Source organism: Protobothrops mucrosquamatus, unplaced genomic scaffold (assembly GCF_001527695.2).
Source record: "Protobothrops mucrosquamatus isolate PMUCROS unplaced genomic scaffold, P.Mucros_1.0 scaffold569, whole genome shotgun sequence".
In the NCBI taxonomy this organism is placed as follows: domain Eukaryota; kingdom Metazoa; phylum Chordata; class Lepidosauria; order Squamata; family Viperidae; genus Protobothrops; species Protobothrops mucrosquamatus.
The window spans coordinates 519,141-543,453 of NW_015386871.1; the positions used below are offsets into that span (position 1 = coordinate 519,141).

Below are 24,313 nucleotides of genomic sequence, written 5' to 3' on the forward strand. Positions count from 1 at the left end.
AAATCAAACTTAATTTTGTCCATCACATTAGGGGCATTATTCATAAGTAAAATAAGACTCACAAGCCTGTAAATCATCACTGATTTATAATCACTTCAGTATAAGAGAGGAGTTTCCACTTTGCCCATTAGTAAGCAAGGAGCAGGCCATGCTATTCCAGAATACTCAGAATGGCCTGTTATGAAGTCAAACCTTCCATGTTAGGATCATAACTTTGTGCAATATTGAGAATGGTCTATGTTTGAGAGTGGAATGGTCTGCATAATCCTAGTTATACCATCTTTTGAGTCCCTTTATATCAGAGAATTGTACATGTATAGTATTTCTGTTTCCACATATGTTTGGCTGTAGTCGGAGTGAAACAAACTGACCCATAATTAAAAAGACAATAATGATGTAATAGGTAGTGTATCAGGCTATGATTAAGACAACTCAGCTTCAAATTCCTATTTAGCTACAAAGCTAATCACATGCCCTGGGGCAAATCATCAGCTTTCAGCCTGACTTATTTTGGCATGAATAAAATGGAGACAGCAAATTACAAGCATTGCCTTGATGGAACGCAAAAGCAATAAAAGAATGAATGAAAAGGTAATAAACAAAAAACAAAAAACATATAAAAAGTGATGGAAAACAATATGTTCTGTTTTCCCCATGTATATCTTGTGGCAGGCCCTTTTGCCTCCTTTTTTGCTGTTATATACATCACAATATCCCTTTCCTTTCCAACACTAGAATTCCTGCTCAACCCCCCTCCAAATGTTGACCGCACAAAAAATTGCTTTTAGAAAATATTATACAACTACGGTAAATATGCTTTAATTAAAAAGAAGTTATGGTGATACACTCCTAATGGGCAAATGAAATTACCAAGGCAAAGTATTTCCAGTCATAAGCAATTACCAGGGACAATGAGTGAAGCAGAAATAAAAGAGATTAATGAAAATGCAGATTTGCTTCTTATATAATCCATTACAGTAAATGGAATGTTGGACTGTTGACTAATTCTCAGCTGAACTAAAGTCTAACTGGATAAATCAATCAGTGCTCCTTAATCTAAGAATACCAAAGCTTAACTGCTTTTACATAAAAATCATAGTGGAAAGTATTTGTAATTTATGGTTACATTATAATTACAAATATTTTAACCTTCCTTTTCTAAAACAAAACATACAATATATTAAAAATAACAGCAGTAAACTGTAAATAAACTAGCAAGAAGTGCATTATTTTTAAAAGAATCTATAATCAGATGCATATAATCCATCTCTGAAAATGCCCATCATAAAAGAATATGTTTTCATCAACAGTCCATAAATGGACCACTCATGCAAAATGTTGAGACATAAAAATTTGATGCCATAAACTTGGTAATGAGCAAAACCAAACAGTATCTTAACCGATACTGTTAAAAAGTGTGCATCAATATCTATACATTAAAAAGTACTAATATTGTGTCCTTGCTCATTTTCCCTCAGATTAAAACCAGCAAGGATTACATCTCAACTAGTCTACTGCTAATCAGAACTTTACAATTACATCAGTACTGTTTTCCTAGTGTAGATTATTATTTACAGTAATTGGATAATTTACACTAGCCACACAGGCAAAATCTAAGCACATTCTTTCATTGGCACGACAAGCCCATGATACTGGATTGCACGCTTGAATCTGCCAAGTTTGCTGTACAAATATGAAATCTATTACAGCAATACTGTGCATAAGATTAAACACCTTTAGAATGCAAATATATTTCTTTTCAAGGGAAAAAAATCTAACTATTGAAGAACCTTGCTAGCAGAACAATTGGATTATAAGGTGATGAGACTTACCTTGACCTATGTACTAATGGTCTCCTGGAAAATTATTTACATCCTAATCCCTCTTCCCTGATACCAACTTCTAGAAAGGCTGTGGTGGTGAAAATTAGAAATAAGCTTGCATAAGAAATTAAAGAAATTTAAATCAACAAGAATAAGCCAATTTAAGTATTGGTATGAAACTTCCACCAAGCACAGCCAGTTAAGGGCACCAGATTGGGAAAAATATAAAAACTTTTCAAGTTGAGCTTAGCTTCATGTGAACTTCATACACCTATCCACGTAGTTGTCTTGGCAGCAATATGGAACATGGTTTTTTCTCAAGAATTTCTTCAACTTCCCAGTCAAGCCCATAGCTCTGGTATTCCCAAGAAAATTCCCAATCAGGACTAACCAGCCAGCTTCTGAGCCTGCATAGTCAATCAATTGCTGTCACTGCCAGAGATACTATATTGGAAAAGGCTGCACTTAATGAATATTGATAAAAATGTGGAAATACGTAACATAGAAAACAGGACACACAGAAATTTCTCCTCCCCTCTTTAGCAGAACTGATGCTTTATTCTATTTCTCTTCTCCCTATATCTTCAACAAATGTCTTTGCTGCAGTTTTCCCAAACCTGATGATTTCCAGATGCTTTGGAATTTACAACTGTGGAACTGGTTAATAGCCATGCTATCCAGAAATATGGAGCGTTATAAATCAACACATCTGGATAACGGCCTGTCGAACAAAGATGAATTCATTCTAACAAAAATTAGCTTTTTTCACCAGCAGATTTCTAGTTATCCATACATAGCATGCATGACACTCATTTAATGTAACCAGCATATGCATTTCAAGTTGAGCTATGTCTGCTGATTTTCATAGCAGGCATATCAACTACAGTTAGAAAAAAGGACTAAAAACCAAGTATGATGAAGTATGATTACAATGAAGCCAGAGGCCAGAACTTACCAAACGATTGTTCTCATATACATTTTCTTTGGAGAGGGAAGTAAAGTTCCTGAAAATTGAAAAGAAAAGAGATGTCATAAAATAAGTACATTAGATTATACAGCTCAATGTTGCAGTATTTCTCAGTAAACAGTAGTAAAATTTTCAGAGAACAGAACCTTTGACATTACAGTTGAACAAGAAAGCTTTAAATTGTGGACTTTTCAAGAATACAGAAGGAAGGAAACTTTAAACTTTAAACAATCACAATAAAAGTGCCTTTAAAAAAAAGAGATCTAGCATAAAAAGCATTCTGATTAGCAAAGGAACAGCTTTACAGCTCTTTCTTTGCAACTTGCCAAAATTATGTCCCAATGGGTTCACCTGAAATCTAGGTTCAAAACAATTTTTCTTTGATGCACTCCATTTTCTCAATTCCTTTGCACAGTTTCCTTGCACATATTTCCACTATGTGAGAAAATCACTGAAAGTGTGAATAGTTACTGAAAATTGTACTGACAATGAAGCTAAAGTCAAGAAAAACAGAATACAAGGCCGGGACCAGTATAATCTTTTTGCAGATGGGAGATACGTTTTTACAATACACAGAGAATACACCAACATGTCTATAGTTCTAAGATGGGTTTTTTAATAATTCCTAAATTTCCATGCAATTATGTTTCTAGAAAGCAGAGTTTCAAGCATGCTTTCATGCTGTCAAGAGGAGACAAAAGCAGATTATTGGTACATGATGCCAATATCTATTCATGTGACACCTACATTTGAAATGCATTTGCATATGTTTCAATGCAAAACTCCAATCTTCAATGCCATCAATTTCTGTTTTATAAACACATTTTCTAGTCTTGTCTGTCTACTTTGGAATATGCTATGACTGAATTATGTGATTTTTCCTCAGCCCTGTCACTAAAAGATACTTCTCTGAAGTTTAGCCTTCTTTTCTATGAACTTACTAATAGATTCAGAAATACCGGTAGTCAGTTGTTCTAATCAACAGAAGAAAATAAACAAGTTAGGACTGGCCTACAAATAGCTAAGTTGCTATGAGTAAACCTCATTGGTTATAATAGCATTATCTGTTCTGTGATCACAGAGGGTTTTTTTAGATTTATACTGAGCACCTGTGCACATTTGAAGCCAAGGTAAAGTTGAAAACCACAGTAAGTTGCTTTTTCTTGTACTGTATGGATGGATATGTGAATTCAGGCAAAATTTATTTAATTGATGGGTACATTTTTAAACTTTGTTAAACTTGATTTTGTTCCTTGGTTACCATGATATTTGTCTGCAAAAGTCTCCTTCACCAAATATTCTTCAGGAACACTGTAATTTTCCTTTAAGTGAGGGTTTATGAGCGCTCTAATACGATAAATAGTCACTTTGGGCAGGAATGACAATACCCCAACATATTTGGAGAGGGGGAAGTTGATTAAATCCTATTTTGCTAAGATATACACAAGGAAGGCAGCAGGACTATATGTCAATATAATCAAATAATTGCATATATAGTTGGAAGTGAGTTTTATGATTATTTATCACTCATATATCTGCTGGATCAGCCTTTATTTATCTTTTTATTTATCATGTTTACTTATTATGGAAACTTAGTAATTTAAATTTGAGGCTGTATCTACTAATAGTGATTACACACAACATTGCAGCAACTGTACTGTTATATAGCAGAACTTAATAACTCTGGGAGTAAAAATATACATTTCCTTAAGCTTTATTTATGATGCCAAAAATTGGCCTCAGTATTGGACTTTGGTATGATTTGATACTATTTTGCCTTTTCAGTCAGCAGTACTTGCTGATGGACTTTTTCATGTATTTTCAAGTCCGTGTTTTAACTCTTAATAATCAAATACTGTAGATATACTTTCTCCAAGATGAACCAGGACTTTCAGGGCTTCTGACAAGGATCTTTTGCCGCTGTAATCAAGTCCATCACCTTCTATTAGTTGTCCCATTTTCCCCTTTCCCATTTCCCAGCATTATGGACTTTTACAAGAGATAGATCCATAATGTGTTCAAAGTATGATAATTTTAGCGGTCATTCATATGCCAACTAAGAGCTCTAGGTTGGTTATTTCACTTAACCCCAAATCATTTTTGAATTCTTTTACAGATTCTGAGCTTCTAAATCAGGGAGCTGCAGCCCCCTACTGGGCCATGGCTTACTCAAAACTGGGCCGTCCAAGAGGTGGGCCGGTGGCCATGTGCACGCGCAGTTCCACTCACACAAGCGGTGCTCCAAAGGCTTCTTTTCTCTCTTGTGTGAGTGAAGCTGTTTGCGCTTGCGCAGGCCCGCCACTCGCATAGCCCGGTTCCCCTCTTCCCCCCCCACCCAGCTGGGCCACCAAGCCGCAAAGGTTGGTGATCGCTGTTCTATAGATACAGATCGTCAAGGCATATGTATAGCCAAGGCCTTCGCTACTACTCTAACAAGTACTAGCCTATAGAATATTTTTGACTATTTCCTTTACTGTTGACATTAGTCAAGCCCAAAAGGCAAAAACTGTCTACCACTTCAATATGTTCATTTCAATCCTAAGGCTGGATATTGTATCTGTTGTCATTATTGTGACTTTTTTATATTTAATCTTACGCCCTTTTTTTCTCCGTGACCCTTGACTTTCATTACTAGAACTTTCAAATAATTTGCATTTACAGTTATCAGAGTAACATAATCACTATGGCTCAGGTTATTGCTTTTTCTTCCTCCAATTTTAAATCCATGCTTCAAATGCAGTCCCCTTCACCATATATTCAGCCGTGAGGTTGAATACAGGAAGAAAAAGTCTTGTCTCACTCTTGCCAACCTGGGGCGAGTCTCTTTCACCATGTTTCATCCAGACTGTAGCTTCCTGACTGTGTGTAACTTTTGCTTAAGGACAATGAGATGTCCTAGGTTTCCTATTTTTTAAGGACATTTCATAGTTTGATGCGACAGACACAATCAAAGGTTTTTTCTACAAATAATGAAGCACATTATTTACTTTTTAAAAAATAGTCTTATTTTTCTGTATAATTTATACAGCTGCCCATCTCATAACAGTGACTTTGGACACTATACAAAGATTAAAACTAAAACAAGAAAATAAAATCTATGGCATCCAAAGTTAAAACAACAATGACCAGATTAAGAATATATCACCAGCCATCTTTGGCCTTCTCAATTATCCAGTATGCATCAGCAATCATGTCTTTTCTAAAATCATTTTGAATGCCTGGTATCTCTCCTTCTATGTGGGGTTTTAATCTGTGTTGGATGATCCTAAGATATTGTCTGATATTTTGCATAATCTGTTAAATGTCCTTGTTTCGGCTTTGGTATATATTTCTTCTAATTTTTGGGTATATATTTCTTCTAATTTTTTGGACATTGTTTCATTCTTTAAATTTCTGGCATAGCTCGGTTATATCTTTCTGGTTTCTCTTCCGCTGCATGCTATTCCATTATCTTTAGTACCAGAAGCTCTTGTAAACTATGGAATATCTTCTAAGATATCCCAGATGCTAACATCTTTACTGTACAGAATTTCAATATATTCCTTCCAGCCCTATTTGATCTTTTTGGAATAAGGTATTATCTAGCCAATGGCATATTAATTTAATGTTGGAACCAGCTTCTGTGTTCAGAAATATTTTGGAAGTCCTTCCCTGCTTTTCCATGTCTCTTTTCATCTTCAATATCAATGCAATACTACTTCTGTATCTTCTAACAGCTTTCCAAAATCCTTTGTTAAGCTCTTTCATGAGATTTTTTTTCCTTAGCTTTGGCTTCTCTTCTCTTAGCAATTTCCATCATCTGTTCCGACACCCATTTTGCTTTTTTTTGTTTTTGTTTCTTGATATTTGGCAGCCTGCTTTCTCATTCATCCTTAATAACTTCTTTGATTTCACTACATAATTTCTCTGGTTCTCTATCAATAAGGTTCAAGACTTCAAAATGATTTCTGATATTTACCTTGAAAATAGTGTGTATGTTTGTGTGTGTGTGTATGTGTGTTAGTGTATGTGTGTGTGTGTATTCGATATAATTTTGGGAAACTGTTTGGCTCTGCTTTTCTACATTAGCTTCACTTAGAACTTACACATGAATAGTTCACAACTTGTTCCATGGTCAACCCCTGGCCGCAACTTTGCAACTGAGTTTTTCCATCTCCTTATACCAATAATATAGTCAATTTGATTTCTGGGTATTCTATCTGGTGATGTCCATGCATATAGATGTTGTTTTGGCCATCCAAAGAATATGCTAGTAATGAAAAAAAAAATCTGTTGTTCTGCTTCATTTCAACATCCTAGGCTATATAGTTCAACTACATTTTTCTCTTTCCCAATCTGACTTTCTTGTCTCCAAGAAGCACAGAAGAAGCTGTAAATGTTACTGGGAAAGGAAATACAGGCAGCACAAACAGGGTGTATAATTACACACCTCAAATCCAAGTCACCTCCCTGAGCAGTTTGCCTGAGGAGAAGTCCAAGCACATGAGTCCAGAGCAGGATGCAGAGTCAGTGTCAGAAGGCAATCCAAAAGTCTAAGATACAATTGTAGGTCATAGTGAAAAAGCAAGAGGTAGTTTTTCACAAGATGCAGTTAGGTAGTTGTTCCCAACATGGGACTGATTTCTAGAAGTGTTCTAAAATAGAGCCTCCACCAGGTGCAAGCAATTACCAGTGGGAACACCCTTGTGTGGCAAAGAGCTGCTCAGATCTCCTCTGTTCTGCCCTTCACTCAGCCTTACATGCCTTAGGGCTAGGAGGAGATCCTAGATCAGAAATCTCACCCTCTGCTGCTTCCAGCTGCTCAGAATGCTCTGCAACCATATCAGCCCCAGATGTGTCCCTGTTGCTTTCTAAGACAGGGCTTTTCAATCTTTTCACCCATTGTACCACTTTTAGGATATGGCAATATCCGAATACCACCAGTCGCCTAGCAAGGTGTCAAAAACTTGATGACCCCCCCCCCAAAAAAGGAAAAAAGTGATGAAGTCACTTGACTTACAACAGTTCGATTAGTGACTGTTCGAAGTTACAATGGCACTGAAAAAGTGCCCCCCAAGCCACAGCCAAGCAAGACACCTGCCTGCCCACCTGGCGGTGCTCTTCCTCCTGTCCGAGCTTTTCATTGTTGTGAGCATTTCTGTTGAGGATTGGCAGCAGGGGTGGAGTGGGGGGTGTTTGATTTTTATTCCCCCCATCTGCTGGGTGGTTGCAGCAGGTTTTGGTCACTTCACATGACCCTGGGACACTGTGACCGTCATAAATATGAATCAGTTGCCAAGCATCTGAATGTAAATCACAAGACCCTGGAGATGCTGCAACATTCCAGCTGATCAGCGCTTCTTCTGGGCTTAGCAGAAGTGCCAGGATCAGCGCTGAGCTCCAGATGGAGCCTGGCGCTGATCCTGATGCTTCCACTGAGCCCTGACAGCCCCAAAGAAGCGCTGATCCTGGCGCTTCTGCTGAGCCCTGACAGCCCTGCAGCTCCAGCCATCTCTCACTCAGGCTTGTGCGGTGCTGCCACCGGTTCAGCTCATTTCCCTCCCCCACTACCACTTTTCTGATTTGGTCGCGTACCACCTGCCAGGTGCCAATGTACCACAGGTGGTACCCGTACCACTGGTTGAAAAGCCCTGTTCTAAGACACCTCCTTAGACTCCTTCCAGTTTGAGCTGGTCCTGACACATGTTCTGTTAGTTTCAGTTTGAATTTGACTAGAATTGTGAATTTCCTTTTTTATGAATTTCCTTTTTTTTCCTGCAACAATGATTAAAGCATAAACTTAGATAACTATTGCATTAGAGGATTGTCCACAAAGTTGAATTAATATTATTTAGTCACTGTATTTCTATATCTTCTTGACTATGAAAGTAATGGCATTCCTTTTTTTGTTTTTTGTATCCTGAGTTGAAAGTGTCAATTTTTAATCCATTTCAATTTGTTGATATTGCAGATGTTAATGTAAAGGTAAAGGTTTCCCCTGTCCTGTCATGTCCAACTCTAGGGGGCAGTGCTCATCTCCATTTCTTTTTTTTTTTTCAATATAAAATTTTATTGTTTTTATCATAAACGAAAAAATACATCACAAGTATTACACAATAATTTATCCCATCCCCCTACCCCCCAGACTTCCCAAACCAAACCTAGGCTAACATTCAACTACAAGTAAACAAATATTAATATCATCTCCATTTCTTAAAGGGAGCCAGCGTTGTCCGAAGACACTTTCTGTGGTCATATAGTCAGCATGACTATGCCGAGGTCATTGGAATGCTGTTACCTTTTCACCAAAGTAGTACCTATTTGTCTACTCATTTGCATGGTTTTGAACTGCTATGTGGGCAGGAATTGAGGGCAGTAATGGGAGCTCACTCCATTGTGTGGGACCTGGTTGTCCAACCTGGGCTGTGAGCTTTCCAGCTGACAAGCTCAGTGTCTTTAACCACTCGGCTATGGTGCCCCCCAACTTGCAGTAGATTCATTTAATCTTTCATTGTGTTGTGTTTTCGCATTTTCCATATTCCTAATATAAATCTGTCTTCACATCTTGAGAGTGTCTTCTCTGCAGAGCAACATTAGGAACTTAGATGCCTTAATGACTTCAATGTAGCTGCATCATAGATACCATTAATATTGTACATCTAAAAATACTCAGCTCTTCCTCAATAGCATATTGAATGCTATCCAACTGGAGGGACCCCTCAACTGGTATCATATCATCCATTACTGCAACCCATTTCACACAAGTCGTCTTCCTTCTACCATTTTAAAGAGGGTAGAAGGGATGATAATCTAACCTATCAAGCCTCACTCCTACAACTGTTACAATGTTTTGATCTTTTTATTGACAACAGGAATCCAGGCTTCTCATTGGAAACCAGTATGCTGACTCAGTGCTTTAAAACATAAGAAGACAACCAATAACCTGACTGGTCATTGCTTCAGGGATATTTCCTTGCCACATTCTTCAAGGCCTTCAAAAAAGGCAGAGCTTCTAATATACTAGAAAAGTTCTTAAAAATTCAGGAAGATATTCAGAGATGTATCTGCCTTGAAACAGCCCATGTTGAACTATGCAGCATAGTCAAATATCAGCAGCTGATTAAAGGAAATCTTTTATGACATTTTGTATTATTTTTGTAATTTGTATGTCAAGTTTTATAAAATTTGCCAAATTTCAATTCCATGGGAGTCATGAATCCCAGATTTAGGACATATTTAAGTTTAGTATATTTGGTTCAAAATGTTTTGTCCAAAGATTTTCCCTATAATGCACTGTTCATCCAGTTAAAGGTTACAGACACAAAGCTTTTAGTAGTATATAGATTATACAAGTAGACTATAGTACAAATTCATACAAATCTCTTCCATTTCTATCTTCATTTTCCATGTGAGTACACAAAGTAAAATACAATTATGACTGAATACTCTCCCTAACCAAGAGTTGAGAACACAGAAATCACAAGTCACAGAAGGGAGACCTGATTTCCCATGGCCAGCATCAGGCAGGACTTTATTATCCAAACAGTTCACCAAGAACTCTGATAAAATAAGGGAATACAGGATTTCTTTTGATCTACCAATGGAGTGATTTTTGATCATTTCTTTCCATTCTTCAATCCTCTAGCTTCCAAGTCAAGACATGCTGAAGTAGTTAAAATGATTCAACACTCCCTTCAGATGTTCCTTGGAAAGTTATTTCTTAACATGCTATGTCCTTGTAAGGCTCTAATGTGTCAAGTTGGCAACTCAGTTCACTCCCGTTAAATAAGAAGTGCTTACTTAGACCATTTGCAAGAGCAGAGATTCACAGCTGAGATATTTCAGAGCAGTAACTTGTGCTTAATGGGCTCTGGGCTGAATTCACCTCTTTGGAGCAACTTGCTTCAAGGCCACATCAGGCCTTGTGCTTATTAGACAGCTGCTTCATTGGACCTCAACACTATCACATTTATTTTAAAACTACTGAATGACTATCACCAAGTATCTTTATCAGACATTCATCAATGTCATACCTAATCTAGTTTGGCCTAATAGAGCAGTGTTCCCCAACCTTTCCAAGTTGGCAGCCTGGCGCAGGACGGGGAGGGAGGAGGGGAAGAGGGGATAGTTTTGTGTGAGGGGCAGGTGCGCATGCGCACAGCTTCATTTGTGTGAGCAGCTGGCACCCATGCCCGCCGCTCGTGTGAGGGGGGGCTACAAGCACCGTTGCCCACCTCTGCCGTGAATTGGGATTTGTGTGCACGCACACGCTTGTGCATGCCGGCCCACCTCTCACATGGCCCAGTTGGAAATAGGCCATTGTCCGGTAGTGGGCTGTAGCTCACAGGTTGGAGACCCCTGTAGAAGAGAGCTAGTTGGTCTCGTGTTTAAGGCACCAGGCTAGAAGCCATAGGACTGTGAACTGTAGTCCTGCCATATGCTTGAAAGCTGGCAGGGTGGCTTTAAATCAGTAACTCTCTCTAACCCAACTTACCTCACAGAATGGTTGTTGTGAGGAAAATAGGAGGAGGAAGAAGTATCCTATTTGTTCTCTGCCTTGAATTATTTATAAAAATAATAAAGGGGGATAAAAATAAACAATCTAGTCTAGTTTTCCCCAATCTGATGTTTTACAGGTATTGTACTTCAATAATTCAAGAATTTTAGCAATTGCAGTCCCACTATATCTGGAAGGCACCAAGATGAGGAAGGTTGCTAACACAGTACTTCCATATAAATGCATAAATTTACTAAAGACATTTCTATTCTTTATTCTCAGAGCCAATAATTATAAACCTTATAGAGATAACTGGTGGCATAGAAATGAGATAAGGATGATGGCAACAATTGTCTCTTGATTTTTCTGCTAATACTTTATCAAATTTTTCAAAGTTGCCCAGTTGTAAGAGAACAGTGCTAAACAAGAAATTGAATTTGGTGCTATGCTTTCTAACTCTAATTCTGTAATTGTATCATAGCATTATACTAGGGTAGGCAAACAGGAGAAGGAGGATTAACAGATATGTAGAATAGACAAATATCCCCTAAATAATTATTTGTAATATTTTTTCCCAGAGTTAAATTGGATCGGGACTCAGTAAATGTATTTACATAATATACTTAATCATTGGCTAAAGACTCCTATTGTTTGAAAGCAGCTCAGGCTTATCCAGAACTAAAAATGAGGGGATCTTTGGATGGAGACCACCCTGCACCCACTTTCCTGCTCGTTATTCCACCCAAGCACTTATTTTGATTAGAAAAAGCAATATATTAAAACAGAGCTCTTCTGGAGGGCTTTTAACTAATTAGAATAGACCACAGGAATTGTTTATACATTATTCCAGTTTAAATGTTAAATATTGTTTATGGTTATATTTGTAATTATTGTTATACTATTGTTATTATGGAAGTTTTATTCTTTATAAACCGAGTAATACAATTGCAGTGGCTTAAAAATCTAGTAAATAAACAAATTTAATTCCATCTCCATTATATACAACACAAAAATAAATATAAGACACATACGGGATCATATTTTGCTAGCTTCGGTGGTTATTGTCTAGATCAGTGTTTTTTTCAAACACATCTGTAACATCATGGACAACAAAGTAGTTTGACTAGGGCAACACAAGTTTGCAAGATAACATTCCAAAAGAGAAGCATTAATATTTGCCTGCAGGAATACATTTGAAAAGTGTAATTCTGTTAAATAACAGGAATGGGACATACTAATTTAAACAGTATAGTTTTTAAGATAATGAACATTTATCTATTTTTTTTCTCAAAAATTCTGAATTTGCACTAACCAGAAATTCTGTAAAAAAAAAATCAATCATGTACTGCCAACAATTTTGTAAGTGACCATGTTAAAAGGCAATGATTGTGAATGTGTTTACAATTGTAAATGATCTACAAAAGTGGGGGCGTGTCCTTCACGAGGTGGTTAATAGAGATAAGACCTCACCTCCTTCAGTGTGCATTTGGCTCCCTTCATCCCCATCTTTGTCAATTTTAATCAAACATTATATGACTATTTATTGTCTTAACATTTAATCCTTTATATCGGTGTTTTAATGGTTGTAAGCCACCTAGAGGCACCTTCTGACAAAATGTGTAGCATATAGTTTTAATAAATAATGTGTTTGTTGTAATAAATAAAAAAATAAGATATTATTGTTTGGCTTAGATGAAATAGTTTAACTGATCTTGAATACTAAAACTGAGTTTCTAATTCATGATTAATACCAGAACTCCAATACCTATCTCTAAACTGGAAAGCTCCTTTAGGATAACAAAATAATTAAAGTAATGGCAGACATAGAGCCATACATCCATGCAACATCAAAAAAGACTAAAAAGCATCAAGCAGTGCTGGGTGGAAATTTTCATTTGAGAAAGCTTCTGAAAGTACAACCATAAAGTAAGATTTCATATTTTTCCAGTCAAAAAGAAGAGGTTCTCCTACTCCTGATATATATTTGACTATGTCAGTTAGAATCTTACAGCAGAAAGTACAAAAACGTATTTCATAGAGCTTCAAACAGTATTCCCTGATTATGGTCTAGTTGATAATAGCTTTAGAAAGTCACTTTCTAAAGTGTACATATTCTACACTTGTTTTTTCTAGTGATAAAGATTGGCTATTTTGACACAGGCCAGGTTGTCAACCAGCTTGAACTAAAAGAGTCTGAGATGCTAAAAATATCATTCTATTGTAGGATGAGATTTCAATTTCTTGCACAAGCCATCTCAGGGATGAGGAACAAGGAGGAAGACTGAAACTGACTTTCAGCTAAATCTGATAAGTATAAAACTCAGCTTCATAAAATTTTTGTCATGAATGTGGACACATCCTTTTCATTACTGTAGACAGGCAAAATTACAATTATTAACACATGAACTTTGGTTATCCTTTGATTTGTAGCAGAAAGAAAAAGCTTATTAAGGGGTCCATCAAATTTTCAGCCAAAAAAAAAATCAGGAACCAGTTTTATACACTATTTTATACACGATTTATACACAACTGAATAGTCACCCTATTTTAGGAAATTTCTGAATTAAGAGGGAGTAGATCCCATTTCAGAGACATTTGAATGGCCCAGCTCTTTTGACACAACGAATTTCCAGTTGCATTGCACTACTGATTGCAGAGTTGGAAACAGTCCTTGTTTGGGATCAGTTGCTATGGAGTAAAAGGGTGCCAGTTGGTGCCTTTGCTATGAGGGGTATGAACAGCTGGGTGGGGGTCTCTCCAAGGCTCTAAGCACTACTTTAGGAGGACTTCATGTCCGTCTCTTGGAGAGGGCGCCTCTGTGCAGCAAGGTTTTTTTAGCCAGTAGCCCATCTTTTCCCTCTTCAAAATTCCCAGGAGGAAGGCGCTGGTTCCCCCACTCGGGAGCTGGAGAGGAGCTCCTCCTCGAGCGGCTGGTGGTCGAGCCGAGCTCGAGGTTGCTGGGCCTAGTCCCGCACGTCCTGTCTGCGGAGAGTAAGGGGTGGGGAACGAGAGGCGGTCGCCCGGTACTCACAGCAAATCAGGCCGGTTCCTATGGAGGATGGCGCAAAAGGCCAGGCCATCCCGGAAGGAGCTGCTGAGGTCTCGGATCTCCACGCCCGGGTAGCCCTCGCATTGGCGGCGGCACCAGGCCTGCAAGGCGCTGCGGGGGCCCGACATCGGAGAGGAGGAAATGAAGAGGGAGCCTCTGCCCGGGAAAGCGGCATGGACGGAGCGGAGAGCTGCCCGGACTGGGCGCGCCTCCCGGGCGAGCCAACGGAAGGCGGCGCGGCCGAGCCTTCGAGCTAGTGCGGCTCCCGGCCCGGTGCCTGGGCGGGGAGGCTGAGCTCCGCCGTTCCCCGCTCGGGTTCTCTGGCGGTTCCCCGCTCCCCTCCTACCCCCGGGGGGCGCCTCCTTCCTCTCCCGCCCAGCAACACCGTCGGACTCTGCTCAGACCTGTCCCTTCTCCGCCCATGATCATCCCCGCGCAGCGCGTTCCTCTTAGTCATCCGCCATCCCGGGGACGGGGGAAGGCGGCTGGGCGCGAACGGAGGCCCGGGAAGAGTCACCTTGCGGTCGCCTCGCAATTCTGGGGAGGTCGCTAGTTCGGGGCGTCCCTTCACGGTCACTCAATAGAGCCATCCATGTTCAGAAACCGTAAGGAAACTAGTACGACCACCTTGACATCCGGCTTTGACCTTTGTGGAAGTAGGGTGCTGTGCCAAAGGACATTTGATTTAATCCACCGTTAGGGCTTGACTGGAAATGGAGATCCCGAGCATTCCAGCTAGAAGGATTCACAATTAGATCAGGCCACATCAGACCAAATTTGGTCCAGGTTATCCCTCCATTGTGCATAATTTAGTGGGAACCACATACCTAAAGTTACGAAATTCGAAATCTATACATTGACTCACACCCTCATCAAGATGCCCTTCCCTACATGCACACACCATCAAGTCTTCATACAATTAGATTAATCTGAGATACATATATATCTTAAATTCTTTTTTTTTTCTTGCAGATACAAGAGAAAACTATTCAGGGGCTCTGGGTAAAGATCTAGTAATTTGAAATACTGGATTTTTTGAATTTGAGATTTTGCTTGAGCCCAAAATTGTTTGCTAAGCAAGACAGTTGTTAAGTGATTTTTGCCCCATTTTATGACCTTTCTTCCACAGTTGTTAAGTGAATCACTGCAGATGTTAGTAACATAGTTGTTAAATGAATCTGGCTTCCCCATTGACTTTGGTTGTCAGAATGTAGCAGAAGGTGAGCACATGACCCCAGGACACTGCAACCATCATAAATACTTGCCAGTTGCCAAGTGTCCTAATTTTGATCATTTAATCATGGGGATGCTGCAATGGTTGTAAGTGTGAAAACCGGTCATAAATCACTTTTTTCAGTGCCATTGTAACTTCAAACAGTGACTAAATGAATGGTTGTAAGTCGAGGACTAACTATTTACTGTTAGTAACTATGCTATCCATAGGAAAATATAGGAATAATTGGACATGTTATCCAGAATTAATAGAGGGTGTGGATGAATGTGTACATGCTTACACATGCATGTTTTCGTGCTGTTTTAAGAGGTTGAATTATCTGCAATGAAATTAGAAAGAAATGAAATGGCTCTGTAGGAAACAGCGGAACAGACTCAATCCTATTCACAATGCAGCCACTTGTATTTCCACATCAGCAGTGTCACCAGAGAGCTGTGGTGATTTATTTCTGGCATTAAGTACACACATTTTTATTTGTTTGCTTTAAGAATTAATGCTTCTTTCCTATTGTAAGGATCATCTATTTCCATGCTGTTCCCCTCAGTAGCATAAGCAAAAAGAACTTTTTGAATTTATCTTGTTTTTCCTGTTTTGCCTTTCTCCTCAGAACCGGTTGAGTATGCATGGGGGGAATTTTATTGCTTGCACTATACTTCTCCCTTATTTGGAGTGAAACTGAGGGCAGTTTATTGCTGCAGCAGAAGCCAGTCGGGAAAACTTGGGAATTTTCACTGCTAATTCTTAGCATTTCAAGTCAGAAGATGTCAAGTCTAATAATGCTATAAATATGCTATAAATAGTGCTCAGATAGCAGGCACTTCCATTCTTTCACCATTTTGATTTTTTAAATCATATTTCAAATACAGAATCCCCAAGTAGAAATGCCCAGCTTTTGAGGATTTGGGAATATTCAAATTTATACTACTATTTATAAATTCAAATAGCAGAATTGTTTCCAAAGCTTTCTTTACCCTAAATCTAGGATACATAATATATGCCTCCCCTAATGTTTTGGATACAGCCTGTCATATAATAGAAACATATGATTACTTGTGTGTCTACTAAGGCATTTAATTAAAATATAGCTTTTCTCTGCCCTTGTCCACCTTTTATTTATTTGTATCTTATATTCCTTAACTAACCATCTTCCTCAGAGAGAGGCTCGTTTTGGAATGCATAGCTTTGTTAACCCTTTTAATATCAAATAATACACAGCCGCCCCCCAAAATTGCCCTTCCAACAGATGCCCCTATTATTTATTCTATAGGTTGTTCTGCAGGAAGTCTCCAAGAGAAACTGGCATACTAAATATTATATTTCAACATACATACCAGAGCAAATATGAAGTTCAACAATAGCAAATTCCTCAGACAAAGAAATTAAATTTCATTGAAGAGAATATCAATAAAAGAGAATTCAGTAATCACTGGAGAAGTAGTATTCATTCAGGCAGATCCGTCAAGTTATCCCATTTCAGAGCTACATTATGCAAAGCACAAAAAACATTCTGCAGAACTCAGAAGAGAGCTGGTAAGAAAAAAAAATAGAAATCCATGAGATAAGAAAAGGATACATAACTAAATTTTGTTCACATCAATGCCATTCTCTCTAGCTATCCCTTCTCTTTTTCTTTCCAAACCATCTTAGCTTTTATCACATCCATTCAGATTTGTATGAAACCTCTTATTCTTTAAATATCTCACTGTTTTTTTCAGGATCTTCCCAATATCATAAAACAACAATGTTCTCATTCTTACCATTCCTATATGCAAATGTATGTGTGTGTGTGTGTGTGTGTGTACGTGTATTCAAGGTGGCAAACATACTTAATGTGACCACCTCCCATTTTCCACATACAATAACACTGTGAGGTTGGCTTGAGAGACAATCCCTGGTTCAAAGTCACTCAGATGGTTTTCATGGACAAGATGGGACTAGAACTTACACTCTCCTTGTTCCTAGTTTTCTGGATTCTTATTCAATCTCTTATATAAGACTAAACTTCAACAGGTTTCCTTTGTATTGTTCATACATGTTTACATCCAGTTTGCATTAATTTAGTATTCATCCATTCTTGACTTCCTGTGTCAATCACTGAGAAAATAGCATTTAAACAGTACTGAAGAATAGCTATGTACAACTCAGGAGTGGCTAACAGGACAGAGGATGCTGCAAGTTTTGTGGAAAAGATTGGGCACAAAGTTCTAAATCAGTTTCGGGGTGTTGTTTGTTGCCTTTGTTTTATATTTAGCTGAAAAACATCTTATCTGTAACGGGATAGAGGGAGAAGAAAGAAAACAAAGGGATGACAACCCAGCCTGTAGAGATAATAGACAGATCTGGAGGAAGGAAGAAGGAAAAGCTTGCATTTGAAAATTGTGTGGGCAAGCGGGCAGGTTATTAATAAGCATTGCCTTGTAGTAATCCCATGTTTCCTTCAATAATTATTCTATTATAAAAGCTTTCCTCCTGTATAAACTTTAAAAAGGTACAGTATAGGGATGATAAGGATGAGAGTATCTCAGGATCAGCTTGAAAAGGAAAATGGGATGGAGTGCTGTTCAAAGCCTGGACTTCATTATAAATCCTTTGCCACTGTACATACATTAAAAATGTAGATTTTTTAAAAAACAAGTTAGCAAATAACATGCATTATAAGGATTGTAGTGGACAGAATTACACCAATTTTTGTATAAAAGTATAGTAGCAGGTTTGTGTGATTTGGGATATCAAATACTTTACCTGAAACTTTATCAAACTGCACAGACCAGTCAGACAAGGAAGACTGGAATGAGGAGTTGCACAAGGTAGGTGTGGATGGGTGTGACTTTTGTTAGAGCTGTTCCAGCCAAGCAAAACATCAACTTCACCTTTACGTATGCACACAGAAATGTTTGACTCTGAACTCTCAATTGCCTTGCAGTGCTATAATTAACCAGCCTTTATGAAAGCTAATGTTTCTCATGCTGGCTGGGGAATTCTGGGAGTTGAAGTCCATACCTCTTAAAGTTGCTAAGTTTGAGAAACACTGATTTAAGCAATTACAAACATTGCATGAGTTTGTAAAGCCATCAGATAGATTGGTGTCTAAGGTATAAACAATAGAAATTAGATTCTGAACAATTGGCATTTGAAAGAATTCCAAAGAATATTGCACACTGCTTTAGGGTGTTGCTGCAGATGTTGAACCATAACCACGGCAGGAACTGTTATATAGGATCATAGGACTAGAAGGGATCTTGGAGGTCTACTAGTCCAACCCTGTGTTCTGGTTAGGCTTGTAATTATATATTTTCATAGTTTGTGAATTCCTCAATTCATTAATTGGTTCCTATATTCCAAACAGTCTGCAGAAGAACCATTCTTCGACTTCTTCCTGTTGGTATTTCCTGAGAACTGGAAAGGTCCTGAGTGGGACCTTGGAGGGAATGAAACTGCATTGCCTGAGCTCATCCTCCTGTTATAGTCTCTAGCTATGAATATTATAAAGCCAGGAAGCTGTTCTTTGGCAGAATCTCCACTTGAAGCATCTTTGTACCAAAATAATACCCTTTGTTTTACCTTTGCAATAACTGCCCAATACTTTATTTAGTGAGGAAACAGCTTCCTCCTGATTCATTTCTATTCATGAGTTTTTCTATTGCAATGGCTACTTCTACTGCTTAAAATGTCTAAAGGCTACTTGAGTGTGGATTAGGCGTGGTCAGACCTCCATTCTCCCAGATCTATTATTTTTCCTGGTTACAGTAGTTGAGATAAAATCCCTTACGATTAGGCTTTGCCTGAATCACCACTCGATCTTTAAATCTTACTGTATGTTAATTCATATAACTTTTAATTAGGGCATTAGTATCTTTGTGATAATTTCAGCTCTGTTCAGCGATGAATTTTTTTTTAAAATGTTGCTGTAGGATGGAAAACAGCATACAAAGAAACTGAATGCTGAGATGTTTTCCAGCTGCAGCTGTACTTTAGGGATGGGCAGGAAGCGAACATGATAAATGGCTGGAAGGAAAAAGAAGATCATCTATTTTTAGTTATCATGAAAGTGCACCTTTTTTATTGAGGTATTAAAAAAAATTCTAAGAGCAAATTACTAACAATGGAGAAAAGGCAGCAGCACTGCATGGATTTTTACCTATTTGAAGATGCTAGAAATTACACAAAATGAAAGTTTATCTCTAAACCTATCTGTCATAAGATCAAGATTTGTTATTTTTCAGACACGCAACATATGTTGCATAATTTTGAGATGAGATTTGCAGAGCATGATAGTACAGATCACACCATTTCTTTTGACTTGCATTAATCGTAGAAGAATAAAATGGATGATAAACATTTATAGAATAGTCTTCAAAGATACGTTCATTCCTCGGCGCTCCCCACATTCACCTCATTTTTATGCTGTGCTCTGTAACTTATTAACAAAATTATCACAAAATTACCCATAATTCATAATTGAGATAAAACATGAGTCTGAAGTTAGAGATGGAAAATTGGTATATAAGTTAGATGACAACTCATTGTCACTGTCCAGGCCAAAATATTCTAAGTCTGTCTCCACGAAAAATATCTTAGACAATTAATTAACTCCAGACTATAACTGATATAAACTTTCCCATTTTAAAAGCAAATTTCTAATCTGATCCTTTATGGTGGCTGATAAATGTGCAAACCTGTTGAAGTGAGCTAAACCAGGCTTCAGAATATGTTTACCTCTGTGAAGCGGAGTCCTGTACAGCCTTTTCACATGCATAATTCTGCCCTTCTCCACCTGCTTTTCAATCCTTGTTTGGCCTTTTTCAATGGCTGACTGTCTTCAAAATAAGATTAAAAAAAGAGCCATACTGGATTAGACCAACAGCCTGTCTAGTCCAGTACACAGGATTAGATTGTGGCCAACCAAATGAATTTGGGAAGTTTGTCAATGCAGAAAGGAAGTGATTTCCCTCTTCAATTGCTCTTTTCTAGCATATGGTATTTAACATATACTATGTATTACAGTAGTACTATAGACATAAAGCCTAATGGGCACTGATAGCCAACTCTATATGCACATTTGCAATACCATCAAAATTGCTGTTTCTTGTTGCACCTGATGGTAGCAAATACCATTTTAACTATTCATTGTGTAAAATACTTTTAAACTGGTCCTGAATCTCTTTACTTGAAGCTAGCAAAGAAGGTAGAAAGAGCTTTTCAAGGGGGTTTTATTCTGCAGAATAATATTGGAAAGGGTGAAATTATTTTAAGACTAGACTTCAAGATTCCAAAAGTGGTATGATTCCAGCAAATGAAGGTAAACAACTTCTATAATAAATTAGAAATGGCAAGCTAAACACCAGACTTTTAAAATAACTTAGGTGATAAACACAGGCACAGCCATTCCTGGATTGCTAACAGTCTATTGACTGACTTGAATCTAGCTGTCCATAGGTCAGGATTTGGCATAATGCCAATTCATAGAATGTCTTATTTGGCTTTGGTTTAAAATGTAATATAAATATAAATAAATATTTCTTCCAGCCATGCTGTATGAACCCAGCCTTTATGGATTTTTCAACAAATTATAGTTAAAATAACCATGGATTAAGAGGAATCGCTCAAAAAATGGCTACCATAATGGCTGCTAATCAGGAAACACCAGAACACAAACCGATAAGATTACTTCATAATAAGCCACCCACTCTATAGTGTTGCTTTTTTTCTGAGTAGGTGGATTCAGTTCCATAAGAATATCAGGCTGAAATTGTCTATCATTTTATTTTATGAGTGCTGCTGAATACTATGCAAGACTTGGAGGAATTGCTGAAAATACAAATTAGGCTTGAATGTATTGCTTTGCTTCTCATTTATTTTTTTTAATTGGTTTTTTTTTAATGAAATCAAGTAGATCAGAGAATTTGGCATACAGAGTGGCATTGACAGACAGATTGATGCCTATATCTTCATACTGAGACTTTTAAAGGTGCCATAAATAAGGAAGTATGCCTTTGATCAAATTTACAGGATCTTATGTCAAACAACATTGTGTATAAAAATATATCAGTATAGTATTCTGTATGCTTGGTGTCTTGTTTGAACAAAATCATTTTTCATTAGGCACTTCCATGACATGACTCTAAGATTACAATACTGATCACCATACTAAATTAATACTGGATGCAAGTGGGTCACGAAGCCAACTTAAATTGTGATAGGTCATACAGATAGGTCATTTTGCTTGGTCAGCATCAACTTTACACTGGATCTGGTCAGTGTAAAGCAGTATCTTCCTGACAAGAAATGTGAAACAAATCACTTGTAGCACCAATTTAATTTCATGATTTCAGCAGTTAAGAGTTCTGAGGGGGGGTTTATCACTGAGCTACATCAGCCCAGAATTTATTACGGCAGTTGAGCCCGGAGCTGAGATTTAAAAACAATGTGGCTATACAGAAACTTCACCAGCATTTCAACAATTGGGCTCTCTGTTAATGTGGCTGCATACTTTGAATTCCTTTAGTTTCAGTTGGTGCCAGGCACAGACTGAAACAGCCTGTCCTTCCTCTTCCTACAAAGAGCAACTGGCCAGAAGGTCAGCTGTGATGAAGTGAACCCACCCACACCTTTTTGCCACTTAACAGAAGTGTGATGCAGGCATAAATGTGCAGCATGTGATATCTCTTTCATTCTCAGACATTGTGGAGGGAATGGTAACAGGTGCAAATGCAAAGACCACTTCATGTACTATTTGATCACACTTGCTAAAAGATAATCCTAAACTAGATTTGAGAATGCTACAGGAGGCATCTCCATAAGAAGAAAGTGCCTGAGGAGATTCTTCAGGCTGCTTGAAGTGAACCTATTGGTCTATAAAATTCTAAAATAACTGGGGGGAAAATAACTGGGGAAAATGAAGAATAGCATGACACTGATATGATAAATTCTTTGCAGAACATAGACTATAGAAATAAACTATCTTTAAGAGAGGAATTGACAAATTATTGGCAGATACATTTATCAAAATAGCTTTTTACAGTGGCTTTCTTTTTCTCTACCGCCAGAGACAGAGTGCTTGTTAACACTAATTGCTGGGAAGAATGTTGTTATCCTCATGAACTTTCAACAGCCATCTAGTTGGTCACTGTGGGGACAGAAATCTGGATTTGGTAATCCTATAGTCTGATGCAAATAGTGATTCTTATTTCTGAAGTGGCACATAGCCACTTTTTAAAGTGGACTCATAACATTATATCAAGTCTTATTTATTCTCAATGCAATCTAGGATAGTAACAATTCACATTATTAAAAAATGGTAAACAGAAAAATATGAAAAATAGAGACTAGCCAAAAATCACCCATAAAGATGTGTGGCTGAGTAAGGATTTAAATTCAGATTTTCAATTTAAATTTTAGGTGCTATCCACTATACCATACTCAATGCTACAATATATAGTTGTAAAAGTGCTATCAGTGACAAAAATATTGCAAAAGATTGAAGAATTTATTTATAACCAGGAGATCATACGCAACCCGAGCATTCCTGAAACCTTTGCCATCCAATCTATGTTATAATATACTTTCTTTCTACACAAGTGGCAGGACAGAGATCTTTTACAAAAAAGCTAAAAACTGCATTTCAGTTACTGGAAGAATTCCACTGAACAAAAACAATCAGTTCTATATAAACACATGTAAAATCAGGCTTTTTTTACTTCCAAGCAAACACATACATGACTAGGCTTCAAATTCCTTATGATTTTTTATTGAAAATTTTAATTACAGTAATAAAAATTAATACAAACTAAAGTCAGAGAGATAGAAAGTAAAAAACAAAGTGAAAAGTGCAAAGAAAAAAAGAAAAGAAAAATAAAGGGTGAAATAATAAATAAAGTAGTAATTTCCAATGTTCATCACAAGTATAAATGAGTTTAGTAGGTCTTTGCCCCCCTATAAGATTACAAACAGGTATCTCTTCTTCCCATCACCCATCCCTTATTTATAAGCAAATCTGTAAGACATCAACTTTTCAATCCTGGTGTCAGCAAAAAGTCCATTTAGGATTGCCAGAATTTCATAAAACATATTATTTTAACCATGATCAAATATTTATTCCTTTTACTTCTGAAAATCTAAATCTTTAATTCATTCAAATATTGTTGTAGGATATGATTTCCAAAACTTGTCTCCCTGATAGGCCTCTTGAGACTTTAACAAGCCTCTTTCTTAAATCTCATAGAAAGACATTATCCAGGCCATTTTCGACAAAACAAGCTCCACTGAAATCTCAAGAGTCTTAAATATGTGTGGCCATATTAGACTGCAAAGCATAAAATTCTTCAATATTATTTTTTTATCATTAGTCTATCTAGTCTAGTCTAGTCTAGTCTAGAATAGAATATTTGGCCAAGGAATTTATCTCCAGTGCTAGAAGTTAGGAATTATTCAACTCCTATGATTGTCACATTGTCTGTTGCCAAAATCTGTTAACAGTTTTTCAGTAAGATGGAATCTCTAGCAAAGGAAGCATGGCTCTACTTTTCCACGTCAATATTGCTACATAAAGTAGGGAGTATTCTTGTAGGCTCCACATGGATGCTACTAGAGGCCCATAATGTACATTTTAAATCTTATATGAACAGCTGACAAAGTTTTTTTTTTAGAACAGCTCATTATAATATTTGAAAATTATGTTAGCATTTACAAAGTCCTGAAAAATGTAAATTTTTCAAATTTGTTTATGTATTCTTGTTAATACACAGATCTCCAGCTGAGAGATTAA

The 24,313-nt window shown here is 37.5% G+C and overlaps 1 protein-coding gene across 1 annotated transcript in view; it reads right to left on the reverse strand.

The window, feature by feature from the left end:
- Positions 1-14,443, reverse strand: part of MICALL1 (MICAL like 1) — a 36,140-nt gene extending 21,697 nt beyond the window's left edge. Inside the window, exons 1-2 of the mRNA XM_015817264.1 lie at positions 14,298-14,443; positions 2,779-2,827 (exon numbers count right to left, since the gene is read on the reverse strand). Coding sequence (XP_015672750.1) covers positions 2,779-2,827; positions 14,298-14,443 — 195 coding nt within the window. The remainder of the gene's footprint in view (positions 1-2,778; positions 2,828-14,297) is intronic.
- Between the last annotated feature and the right edge of the window lie 9,870 nt (positions 14,444-24,313).